The sequence below is a fragment of the Pseudochaenichthys georgianus genome, chromosome 16 (genome assembly GCF_902827115.2).
Source record: "Pseudochaenichthys georgianus chromosome 16, fPseGeo1.2, whole genome shotgun sequence".
In the NCBI taxonomy this organism is placed as follows: domain Eukaryota; kingdom Metazoa; phylum Chordata; class Actinopteri; order Perciformes; family Channichthyidae; genus Pseudochaenichthys; species Pseudochaenichthys georgianus.
The window spans coordinates 23,120,240-23,132,454 of NC_047518.2; the positions used below are offsets into that span (position 1 = coordinate 23,120,240).

Here is a 12,215-nt window from a genome sequence, read left to right on the forward strand (position 1 = left end):
TAATCTCGCTCACAACCTCTAAAAGCTCTAACAGCGACCTCATGGAACAGCAAATACCCGATAACATTACTTAAAGTACTTAACAGGAATTTCCGCACAGATTAGAATTACTTTAAGACAATCTAGTCTAGTTAAAACATTGTTGAAATGCCTTTATGGTAAACCTTCCTTTGTAAATAACCCTGTATGTTGGACCGGATTTCCTGTAATAATCAAAGACATCCCACCAGTTATCATTAAGCCATGGGCAAAGGTCAGGATCTTTTCTTAAGTGAAGACAGCAATTGATTTAATGAACCACTTGACATTATCAGTTGTAACTCTGGATCTTTACAAATAAAATGTTGTGTCGCTCAGTCTTAGCTGTGGTTTAGCAGAAAGATGGTCACCAATAATGTTAATTGTGCAAAATTCAATTTGCAGTTAATGGGCTAAAACATGCAAAATGGTCCAGAAAGGAATGTGGTGCCTAGGCAATGACAGACTAAACAGAGACATTTTCTAGCCTTGTAAAGACACATGACACTGATACATGTCTGTCTCTTTCATTACATTACATTTAGCTGACGCTTTTAGTACATTCGACCAGGAAGACACAACCTTGAAGAAAACAGAATCATATAAGTACTTCAGGTTTCAGAGAGCCAAGCATTTCAAGTGCTACTCAACTGGCTATAGATAAGCCAGTCCTTTATTAGTATATAAGTGCTCTGTTAGCAGTTCTTTGTTAGTCATTCTATCGCTCGAGGTGGAGTCGAAAGAGATGAGTTTTCAGTCTGCGCCGGAAGGTGTGTAAGCTTTCTGCTGTCCTGATGTCAATGGGGAGATCATTCCACCATTTTGGAGCCAGGATAGCAAACCCACGTGTTTTGCTGATGGGAACTTGGGTCCCCCTCGCAGCGAGGGCACAGCGAGTCGTTTGGTTGATGCAGAGCGGAGTGCACGCGCTGGGGTGTACGGTTTAACCATGTCCTGGATGTAGGAGGGGCCAGATCCATTCGCAGCATGGTACGCAAGTACCATTGTCTTGAAGTGAATTCTAGCAGTTACCGGAAGCCAGTGAAGGGAGCGGAGGAGCGGCGTGGTGTGGGAACATTTTGGAAGGTTGAAGACCAGACGAGCCGCTGCATTCTGGATGAGCTGCAGAGGTCGGATGGCACATGCAGGTAGACCAGCCAGGAGGGAGTTGCAGTAGTCTAGGCGTGAGATGACGAAAGCCTGGACCAGAAGCTGGGTCGCTTTCTGGGTCAGCTGGGGACGTATCCTCCTGATGTTGAAAAGCGTGTATCTGCAACAACGGGTTGTAGCAGCGATGTTTGCAGTGAAGGACAGGTTGTTATCTAGGATCACACCCAGATTCCTTGCAGTCTGAGTCGGGGAAACAACAGAGGTGCCGATGTTGATAGTCAGGTCAAGAGTGGGACAATCTTTTCCCGGAAGGAAAAGCACTCACTCTCTCACAATCTCTGTCTAGAACATGTGGATGCACAGACATAAAATAAACAGGTGCAGATGACAAGAGCTAAGTATTGGGCTAAGGAGTTGAATATATATAATATAAATATAATATAAATATATTACATTTTAACGATTTATCATTCATGTTCCAGAACAGGTTTTGTAATAGTCAGAAGATTAGGAGTCAAATGTTTTTGATCAAAAGAGAAAATGGACTGCTTATTGGATGGTTTGAATCAAAGTTACAAAACTGTCTAATAAAAATGTATGTGAAGACAAAACACAAAAACAAATTAACAAAGAAAACAGAGCATTTTCAACTCTTTTCTTCATGCTATATGACTGATTAACAAGAAAGTTATAATGTTTATGGTAAGCACACAAGTGGTGCTTTTTTATGATTCTTTATGGAATAAAATAAAATCAACTTATGCTCTTTAACAATAAACTGACAGCAAATGCCCCAGTGAGGTAAAGAGAAAACATTCTGGTGTGTGAAGCATTGTGTAAGCATGGAGCAGGCCATTCATGCTCAGCGAATCTACCACATCAACATACCCTAAATAAATATAAATCTCTATTCAACCAAAATAAAGGTTACATTCAAGTAAAGATTGTTTTGTTTCATTTGACAGTTCAATATGAGCCTGACTATGTTGGTAATGCCATTCAACACACACACACACACACACACACACACACACACACACACACACACACACACACACACACACACACACACACACACACACACACACACACACACACACCACACACACACACACCACACACACACACACACACACACACACACACACACACACACACACACACACACACACACACACACACACACACACACACACACACACACACACACACACACACACACACACACACACACACACACCTTGACTGCCCTACCCTGTACAACACATCCTGCCACCTCTGTCACATGAGAAAACACTATTCCTGTCTTTCTCTTAACACGTACACATCCACTCTCTTACAAACAGAGGCATATTGTCCATATTTCTTTCTGAGAAAACACACATACACACACACACACCCACACAAAGCAGTTGCATAAGAAGAAGAAATAGTCCAAGGGGAGACATCTGTCATTTTAGCTCTCAAAGCTATGTGTTTATGTAATCACCATGGTGCAACCCAGGATACACACGCAAGAACACATGCAAGAACACACACACAAGAACATACACGCAAGAACACACACACAAGAACATACACGCAAGAACACACACACAGCCCTCAAGCTTTCTCTGGTGGTTGCCTCCTTACAAACTAAACTTGCTTAATAATAACTCTTATTGGACAAGTAACATTCCAAACCATATCAAAGAAACTGACCATCTCCCAGTCTCTATGCTTTCTTTATTTAAGAATTGGTTTGCAAAGATTTAACAGAATTACTTCTAAAACAAAACTATTAGACCTGTTGTATTGTTACTCTTGAACAGAAATGCGGCCTTATTAGATGTCGGCCTCAGCTTTTAGGTCATATCCATATACTCGAAAATTGCATTTTTCTTTTATGGTCTGTATATTGGTGCAAGCCTCTTTTGAGCCATGCTAGTAGCTAGAGGAATGGTCATGTAGGTTGGTCTTTTACCTTCTTCCAGCCTAAAATACCGTGATGCACATTGATGTTTCCCTCCAAATAAATAGTAATAACTTTGATGATTCCCTGAGTTTCTCTGAAACATCATCATCAGGTCAATATTATTATCTCCATCAAGAAGGTTATGTTTAAGTTAGTTATGCTGGTCTGTTTGTCAGCACTATTTTTATTAAAAAGGTCCGACTGGTACCTTTTCTAGATTCTACAGTGACTTAATGTTCCAAAAGTGATGTTATTTTCATTATCATCATTATCATCATCTTCAGCTGTACTCTGTGGTTAATGATAATTAGTTACCACCACTAAGGCGTTAAACATGGTTAACACAGTATGTGGCGTCAAGTACCCTTCCCCTCAGCCAGATTCATCTAGTGCTTCCATTGGAAAAATAAACAGCACTCTTCACACACTCATTGATCTCTGGGGCTGTTAATGTTCCAATCAGCGATAAACAAACCTCAGGAAAACATTTCAAACAGTTGTTTTGACAGCATTTCCAAAGCGACAGTGTTAGTCAGAGAGGACAATGTTTGACAAGCCTTTCAAAGATGTGTGTGTGTGTGTGTGTGTGTGTGTGTGTGTGTGTGTGTGTGTGTGTGTGTGTGTGTGTGTGTGTGTGTGTGTGTGTGTGTGTGTGTGTGTGTGTGTGTGTGCAACACGTTCTCACTCTCATCCCGTCACGGTCAGGGCCCCTCCCCGTCGCTATATTACGTACAGGGTACCCCTTTCCCGTCATTTTCTACGGGCAGGGCGTCCCATGGACCTTCATAATGCCTATTTTAAGGTTCATTTGGCCATTAAAATGCGTTTTGATCTCATTTTATGCGAGTAATGAGTTTTTATTTCGGATTATTTGTGCAGTACATGTACATGATGTTTAGTTTGCTAGTTATGACGAAGATTACTTCATGAATGTGTACACATTCATGGTTGCTAAGGTGGTTGCTATGGACGCTGCAACAGCTCCCAGACCACGTGATCAACAACAATGGCTGTCCTTCGTGTTATTCTCGGTGGAAAAATGCCTATTTTAAGGTTAATTTGGCCATTAAAATGCGTTTTGATGTCATTGTATGCGAGTAATGAGTTTTTATTTCTGATTAGTTGTGCAGTACATGTACATGATGTTTAGTTTGCTAGTTATGACGAAGATTACCTTACGTCTGTGAGGAAAATACATGGGCTCAGAGCCTCGTATTTTTTAAATCTTTTTTCCTTCTAATTTGTTATTCTTTTCAAAATAACACACTGTTATTTACTCACCAATAACATACAATTATCCTTGCTTTTATTTATTGGTTTAATTCCATAATCTCGGTCTTTGTTGGTGTTCGTCAGGAACTGAATTTCAAAATAAAAATAACCGGAAACAGACGTAGGCCTATAAGGGACAGTTCGAGCATCATTGCGATTGTCAAAATGTTTGAGTTTAGGATGGCGAAGACACTACACTACCCAGAATCCCCAGCTATCGTTGAGGACTACAGTGCCCGTGATTACTCTTCTAGGTCTGGGATTGGATGCTGGAGTGGCAGTGCGCCAAGGTTACAGCGTCAAACAGCTGTGTGAAATGCAACGAAACCACGCCAGACTATCCAAAACTGGAATCGAACGCCCCCCCAGAACTACACACTACACTATTGTGTTTCGCAAAATGTTCTATGGGACGTCTCTACTGAACTTTTTCGTTTTCCCACAATTAGAAGTTGCCAGTATTAAACACATTGGTGTTATCAAATGTAAAACATATAATTAATAAATGGATAAAAATCGCTGTCCATAATGCGCAGCATCAATATATAGCATTAATATACCCATATGAAAGCTCATTGATACTTTGTAATTCTACTCCACTACAATTCAGAGGTTAACCTGGTATTTTTACTCCACTGCATTTATTTGAGTTACTTTGCAGATTCTGATTAATGATGTGAAATATAAACAACCCTTAAATCAGACTTTAGTTACACCTGAGTAAAATTCAGATAAGGTGATTGTCAAGTGCCAACAATCAGGAGAGATATTTGATACTTGTGCTTGAGAAGACTAAACATGTATCTGCAATTGACATAAATGGAAACGAGTAATAAAGTATATTAATTACTCGTTATTCTCTACTAATAGTTAATTAAAGACTATATATTATGGCTATTTTGCACATCCCTTTCAAGATTTCAAGATTTTAAAGGTGTATTGACATATCATTTACACAACTTACGGTGTAGTTATGAAATGAATGAAAAACTTGGGTCACAGGTCCCTCAACAGTGCAGTACAAGACATCTATCAATATGTGTGTACCTCCACCATTAAACTGTCATATTCTGCACATTTCTTATTCTATCTACATACATAAGAGTATAATCCATATGTATAATATCAGTTAAAATAAGTGCTTCAACATAGTTAACATTGCAGGAAAGCAATATATTAGACGTTAAGTACTTTGTATTTATCTGTAGATAGATACCCCCAACGTTTTTTTCTTATTTAAAAGAAGACCGTAATCTGTTATTTAATGTTTAAATAAAGGTTAATTATTTTTTTCTGTTTTGCATCTCCTCCTATTAATATCTTTGTACATCCTGCACTAAACTGTTTTATTGAAGAGATCACTTATAGTATCTTCTTGATTTTTTATATTCTATATTTCTATCACAGACCTTCTACTTTCCCCCATGAAAGTATATGTACTCTTAATATTTTTTTAATCAAATATAACACATAAAAACAATAATTCAATAACGTGCTTTAACCACTAGGCACACAAGGTACACACAGACACTTATGTACAACATCTGAAGATGTGTAGTTTTATTCATGCTTTCACATAATTTTACAGCATATTGCTATACTATTTCAGAATCAGTATTTACATTCTTACATTCAAAATGCAATCCAATTCAGTAATATCTTTAAAAACTACAGTCCTTTTTTATCAGCTGTGCACCGTTATGGTGTAAATATAACCTATCTATGAATTACATCAAATGTAAAAGTCAGCCGAATTAGTGTTGATACTGCAAGGAGACGTATTGTGTGAAGAGAAATTGAGAAGTTTTTTAATTGTTGATATATTTATGATCCACGTCAAGTATTCAGTTTCGGCGGCATTTCTTCAGTTTTTCCATAGGTCTTCTCATCAGGGCTCTCTAAATAAAGAACTACGGCAGATCTGTAATATTTAATGCAGCCGAACCGTGTATTACAATGCCGTTATGTGATGACTTTCAAAGAGAAAAGCAAGAGCACTCGGAATTAAGTATTATTTTAGTCTTTTCAAATGTTTTCCGGATTTCATATAATATAAACACCAAATCCCAGCATGCATTGCGGCTAAAACATCCAATCAGCGTAGCTGAGAATCTTGGGTAATCGCTCGAAATGCCCACGTCTGTTTCCGGTTATTTTTATTTTTAAATTCAGTTCCTGACGAACGCCAAAAAAGACCGAGATTATGGAATTAAACCAATAAATAAAAGCAAGGATAATTGTATGTTATTGGTGAGTAACAGTGTGTTATTTTGAAAAGAATAACAAATTAGAAGGAAAAAAAGATTTTAAAAATACGAGGCTCTGACCCCCATTTTCCTCACAGACGTAAGGTGATCTTCGTCATAACTAGCAAACTAAACATCATGTACTGCACAAATAATCAGAAATAAAAACTCATTACTCGCATACAATGACATCAAAACGCATTTTAATGGCCAAATGAACCATAAATAGGCATTTTTCCACCGAGAATAACACGAAGGACAGCCATTGTTGTTGATCACGTGGTCTGGGAGCTGTTGCAGCGTCCATAGCAACCACCTTAGCAACCATGAATGTGTACACATTCATGAAGTAATCTTCGTCATAACTAGCAAACTAAACATCATGTACATGTACTGCACAAATAATCAGAAATAAAAACTCATTACTCGTATAAAATGACATCAAAACGCATTTTAATGGCCAAATGAACCTTAAAATAGGCATTATGAAGGTCTATGGACGCCCTTCCCGTAGAAACCTGACGGTCAAGGGGTCCACTGTGTCCGCAATGAAGGTCTATGGGACGCCCTGCCCGTAGAAAATGACGGGAAAGGGGTACCCTGTACGTAATATAGCGACGGGGAGGGGCCCTGACCGTCCGTCAATATGTGACGGGATGGGAGTGAGAACGTGTTGGTGTGTGTGTGTGTGTGTGTGTGTGTGTGTGTGTGTGTGTGTGTGTGTGTGTGTGTGTGTGTGTGTGTGTGTGTGTGTGTGTGTGTGTGTGTGTGTGTGTGTGTGTGTGTGTGTGTGTGTGGAATGTTACTTGTGCAATAAGAGTTATCATTAAGCAAGTTTAGTTTGTAAGGAGGCAACCACCAGAGAAAGCTTGAGGGCTGTGTGTGTGTTCTTGCGTGTATGTTCTTGTGTGTGTGTTCTTGCGTGTATGTTCTTGTGTGTGTGTTCTTGCATGTGTTCTTGCGTGTGTATCCTGGGTTGCACCATGGTGATTACATAAACACATAGCTTTGAGAGCTAAAATGACAGATGTCTCCCCTTGGACTATTTCTTCCTCTTATGCAACTGCTTTGTGTGGGTGTGTGTGTGTGTATGTGTGTTTTCTCAGAAAGAAATATGGACAATATGCCTCTGTTTGTAAGAGAGTGGATGTGTATGTGTTAAGAGAAAGACAGGAATAGTGTTTTCTCATGTGACAGAGGTGGCAGGATGTGTTGTACAGGGTAGGGCAGTCAAGCGGTGTGTGTGTGTGTGTGTGTGTGTGTGTGTGTGTGTGTGTGTGTGTGTGTGTGTGTGTGTGTGTGTGTGTGTGTGTGTGTGTGTGTGTGTGTGTGTGTGTATGTGTGTTACAAAAAAGGGCTGAACTTATTAGTTAGTCGTAAGCGCAAAGAGTGTGTGTGTACATCAAAAAACTGTACAGATGCCAATAAGAGGAGTGGAAACGCACAAAGAAAGACTTTGGGGTTACTATAGCAACACTTAGTCATATCATTATTTGAACAACAACATCATGGGTAGAAAGCTGATGATAAACATAAACAGTCCCATTAGTGGTGTCCTCTGCCCTCAGATAAACACATTCGTCCCTGGACAACTGTTAGGACTCATCTCTTGTCAAACTGCTTCTAATATCTTCTGTTTGTTCAATCCCAGCAGGCTTTTATCATGGTTAGAAGACAGTTAAGCTCCAAACTATGCGCTCTAATCTCGTAGAATTGAATTTACCAAGACATTTTCAAAACATTAAAAGGTAGCGGCATCTCCGACACACTGGTTCAGCAATTTCATTACTCATTTTTCCTCACATCCTCACCCTTCAACAGTATAATCTTCGAGGAGGTAAAGCATATTTCTGGAAATATCAGTGCATCAAAGGGAAATATCTAGCGTGGCTCTGTCCAAATAGAGCACACAAATCCACCTGGCATTTGGTACTGCTTACAAAGTTGTCTAACACATAACTAAATGTCCTTGTTTCCAGATGGTATGCTAAGCTAAGCAGACTAGCAGCTTGCTATAACGTCATAAATATCATCCAAAGTGGTGTCAATCTTCTTATCTAACCCATGGCAAGAAAGCTGTTTCATAACATTCCTACATAGCTTCATGCTAAACAGGTGAAAGAGAAATGTCTGTGTCATGTCGTGTTTGTATATGCTCATACTTCTCATAGATCCTCTGCCCCCTCATGAAGACTTTGGCCTCACTGTCCAACGGGAACGTGCCGTCGTCTTTCCGGAAGCGATAAAACAGCTTCAGGTCTTTGAACTCCCGGTGCTCGTCACACACTGAAAACATAAGCGCTTTGAGGGTAAGTCTTAAGAATATAACCAGTGAAGTCTAATTTATGATGGTAGAAAATAGAAAGTTAAAGGGGTCATGGGAATTTAGATTTGTTGTGTATTGAGCTGTCAATGAAACCTAAACACAGCTTGGATGAGTTAACATTGAATTTGCTCTGCCTAAACTTTAACTAAAGAGGATGCTTTAGTCACTCTTTTGGTCACTGTTTTCACTGCTAGTCAAATGTGAAACAGGTAGTGTGAAACATTAATGAAAGACACAGAGGACCATCGACTAAGAGGCACACATGATTCGCAGGAAGAGAATGACAGAGAAACCCTAGTTGTTACAGAAATTAGAAACAACAATAGAAGTGAATACCACACAAGATTAACCCCTCACTCAGCCTCACCGTGGTGAATGATGCTCTGGTCCAAAAGCTTCTGCATGATCGTGATAGCCGTGTCTCGGTCGGAGGCCTCCTTGTGTTCGATCAGCCAATCGATGAGCTCTTTGGCCACAAAGCAGTTTGGGTAAGTTCGCAGGTGGTGCCGCCGATCCTTGATCACCTTCACCTCGTGGAGCCTCAGCCTGAGGAGAAAATTAATTAGTGAGAATTCTTCTGCTAAACGTTTGATTTCATCAGCAAAATACATTGCCCTTTTAAAATGATTGATTTGATTTCAATAGCATTAACAAAACTTCCTGGTGATTATATGAATGAGATCAAGATGTGTCCTTTAGAGCGATATTGTATATGGGGCCTTTTCTTTTTATTCTTCAATGTAAGAAGTAATACCCTTTACCTCTCTTGGAAAGACAGTCTATTATACTTCTATGGAAAGTCTAATAAGGCTCCATACATTTCCCTGCGGCTTCGAGATGTTTTTGTTTTATTAGAAAAGTACTTTTACTCTCTTTTTTTTAACATTTATATTTTATTAAACATTTTCAAAAGACAAAAACACACGGACAAGGACATGGCTCACACACATCACAAGTAGGACAGCACATAACATGAAGGGTGGGGGGCAGGGGGATTACAGTGTCAGTTACATTTAATGTATGCATATGGCGTTGTATTTATACATGATTTGCTTTATAATATAGGTATACTTCATTGTTTAATAGGTAAATAAATAGATAAATAGTCAAATAAATACATATATATGCACACATATGTACATATACACACACACACACACACACACACACACACACACATCTCTTTCTCTTATGATTAAGTCACCTATTCATCCATTTCCCATTTAATTTCACTTCTTTTATTATTACCGTTATTTTTCTGTTTCTTCATAGCTCATTTCTCTTTATTTATATTTATTTATTAATATATTATTATTATATTTATTGTTGGCAGCCGAGATGGTTTGAGTCCAGGAAAGCCCTTATCTTATCCCAAAGCCTGTTGTCTGGCTTAACCAAATATAACAGGGAGAAAGCAGCTTCTTCCATACTTAAGATGTTTAGGAAGTCCTCCAGCCATCTATTTAAATTGAAGCAGTTGGGCTTTCTGACTTTCCAGTTCATAAGAACGAGGCGTTTAGTTGAAAGGCATGCTAGGGCTATAAGTTTACTTGCAAATGTTGATGTTATGCCATTGAGCAGGGATCCCAGCAAGCATGTAGCTGGAGTTAAGAGTATCTCTATGTTCAGGATCTCAGCGAGAGTTTCTCTACGTCCCATAGAGATTTTACAGCCGGACAGGACCAAAAACAATGCAAAAGGGTACCCACTTCCGCACAACCATGCCAGCATAGGCCCGAGAGTGTTTGATCCATCTTTTTGAGTCTACAGGGTGTGATGTATGCTCTGTGAAGGATTTTTAACTGTATTACTCTAAACCGGACACACTTGGAGATTGATGTTGAGTTTGACCAGATTCTGTCCCACTCAACTGGGGTAAGGGTGATGCCTAAATCCTGCTCCCATCTTTTCTGTGACTGCAGATTAGTATTGGCGGTTGAGGTGAGGAGAAGTTTATATATACCTGAAATCATTCCTTTCTTGTTAGCAAGTCTTTTTAGGTTCATATCAAGGTGTTCATGACAACCTATCTTTATACCTTTTGATGTTAAGTTTTTAATATTTGATTGTAATTGCATATAGGAGAGGAAGAGGGATTTGTTCAGATTAAAAATGTTCCATCAACACTGTGAACGGAGTAATGATAATGTGTTTTACTATTTGCCCAAGTACTTTTACTCTCTAATAACATTGCCTCCTGACAAAGTAAATATTCTTAATTCACTTTTCACCTATTTATTTATACAACCATTTTTATATATTTTCAATATGCATACACACTACAAATACCAGTAGCATTGTCATCTTTAATACAAAGGTTATTTTTTGTTGGCAGTTAAAAGGAAAAAGACTATAATTCTACATCCAATACAACATTTACCAAAAAAATAGAATGAAAGTAATGACAAAATATCTTGTATATATTATACAAATATTGTTTACAAGGGGAAAATATTTACCTAAGAACAAACTGAACATTCATACAAGGTCAAATCTATATTTATATGTTACTAGACAGAGCAAACCACTCCACTAGGCTCAAGGTGAAAGCATGGCATTCAAACACCGGCTGCTGGAATTTATATTGTCACTATTTGCATGGAGACATGATAACCCTCTACTGCCTCTACAGATGGCCTAGATGCAGGTTTCACGTCATCAAGCGGACCTCTTCCTGACCCTGATTATTGTGTAACAGCCCACCACAGCCTTTAGCTGAGCTTCCTGCAGCTAGCTAGCCCCCCTCCATGCTGAGTCTGTGTGCAGCTGGCGAGCATCTCTTCGGATTAGCAGTGACAGCCTGGTCCAATCCTGCACTGAGACCCACAAACAACATCAGCTGAACAGATTTCACTTCCAATCGGGTCCAGCATCATCCTTTCCTCCTCCTCCACTTTTAAGTTATGTCTTAATTAGAGCTGGATGCAATATCATCCATGTAGCTTTTTGGTTACACGATGCTCATTGTGGAAGGTTTTCTCGCTGTGTTGGTGGTCACTCTCTGTTATAGAACTTCCTAAATGTGTGGTGTGGATAAAAAAAAATGAGAAGCGACAGAGTTTCTGAATGAATCTATGACTCCCAGTATGACCATGATGAGGCCCCAGGCTGCAAACATTCACAAAGCCTTTTTCTCTATCACAGTCATCCTATCCCAACAAACGGTCTATTCACAGCGATGAACTGGTCACAAGCCTTACTACAGCAGCTGTGTGTATGTGGGTCATGGTTTCCGTCTTTCTGTCTGTTTCAACGCAGTGCCTGAAACAGATCTGCACTACATTACAAG

The 12,215-nt window shown here is 39.2% G+C and overlaps 1 protein-coding gene across 1 annotated transcript in view; it reads right to left on the reverse strand.

Annotated features, from left to right (window-relative positions):
• The window catches only part of deptor (DEP domain containing MTOR-interacting protein), a 41,521-nt gene that overhangs the window by 24,321 nt on the left and 4,985 nt on the right, over positions 1-12,215 (reverse strand). Inside the window, exons 3-4 of the mRNA XM_071205845.1 lie at positions 9,294-9,472; positions 8,763-8,886 (exon numbers count right to left, since the gene is read on the reverse strand). Coding sequence (XP_071061946.1) covers positions 8,763-8,886; positions 9,294-9,472 — 303 coding nt within the window. The remainder of the gene's footprint in view (positions 1-8,762; positions 8,887-9,293; positions 9,473-12,215) is intronic.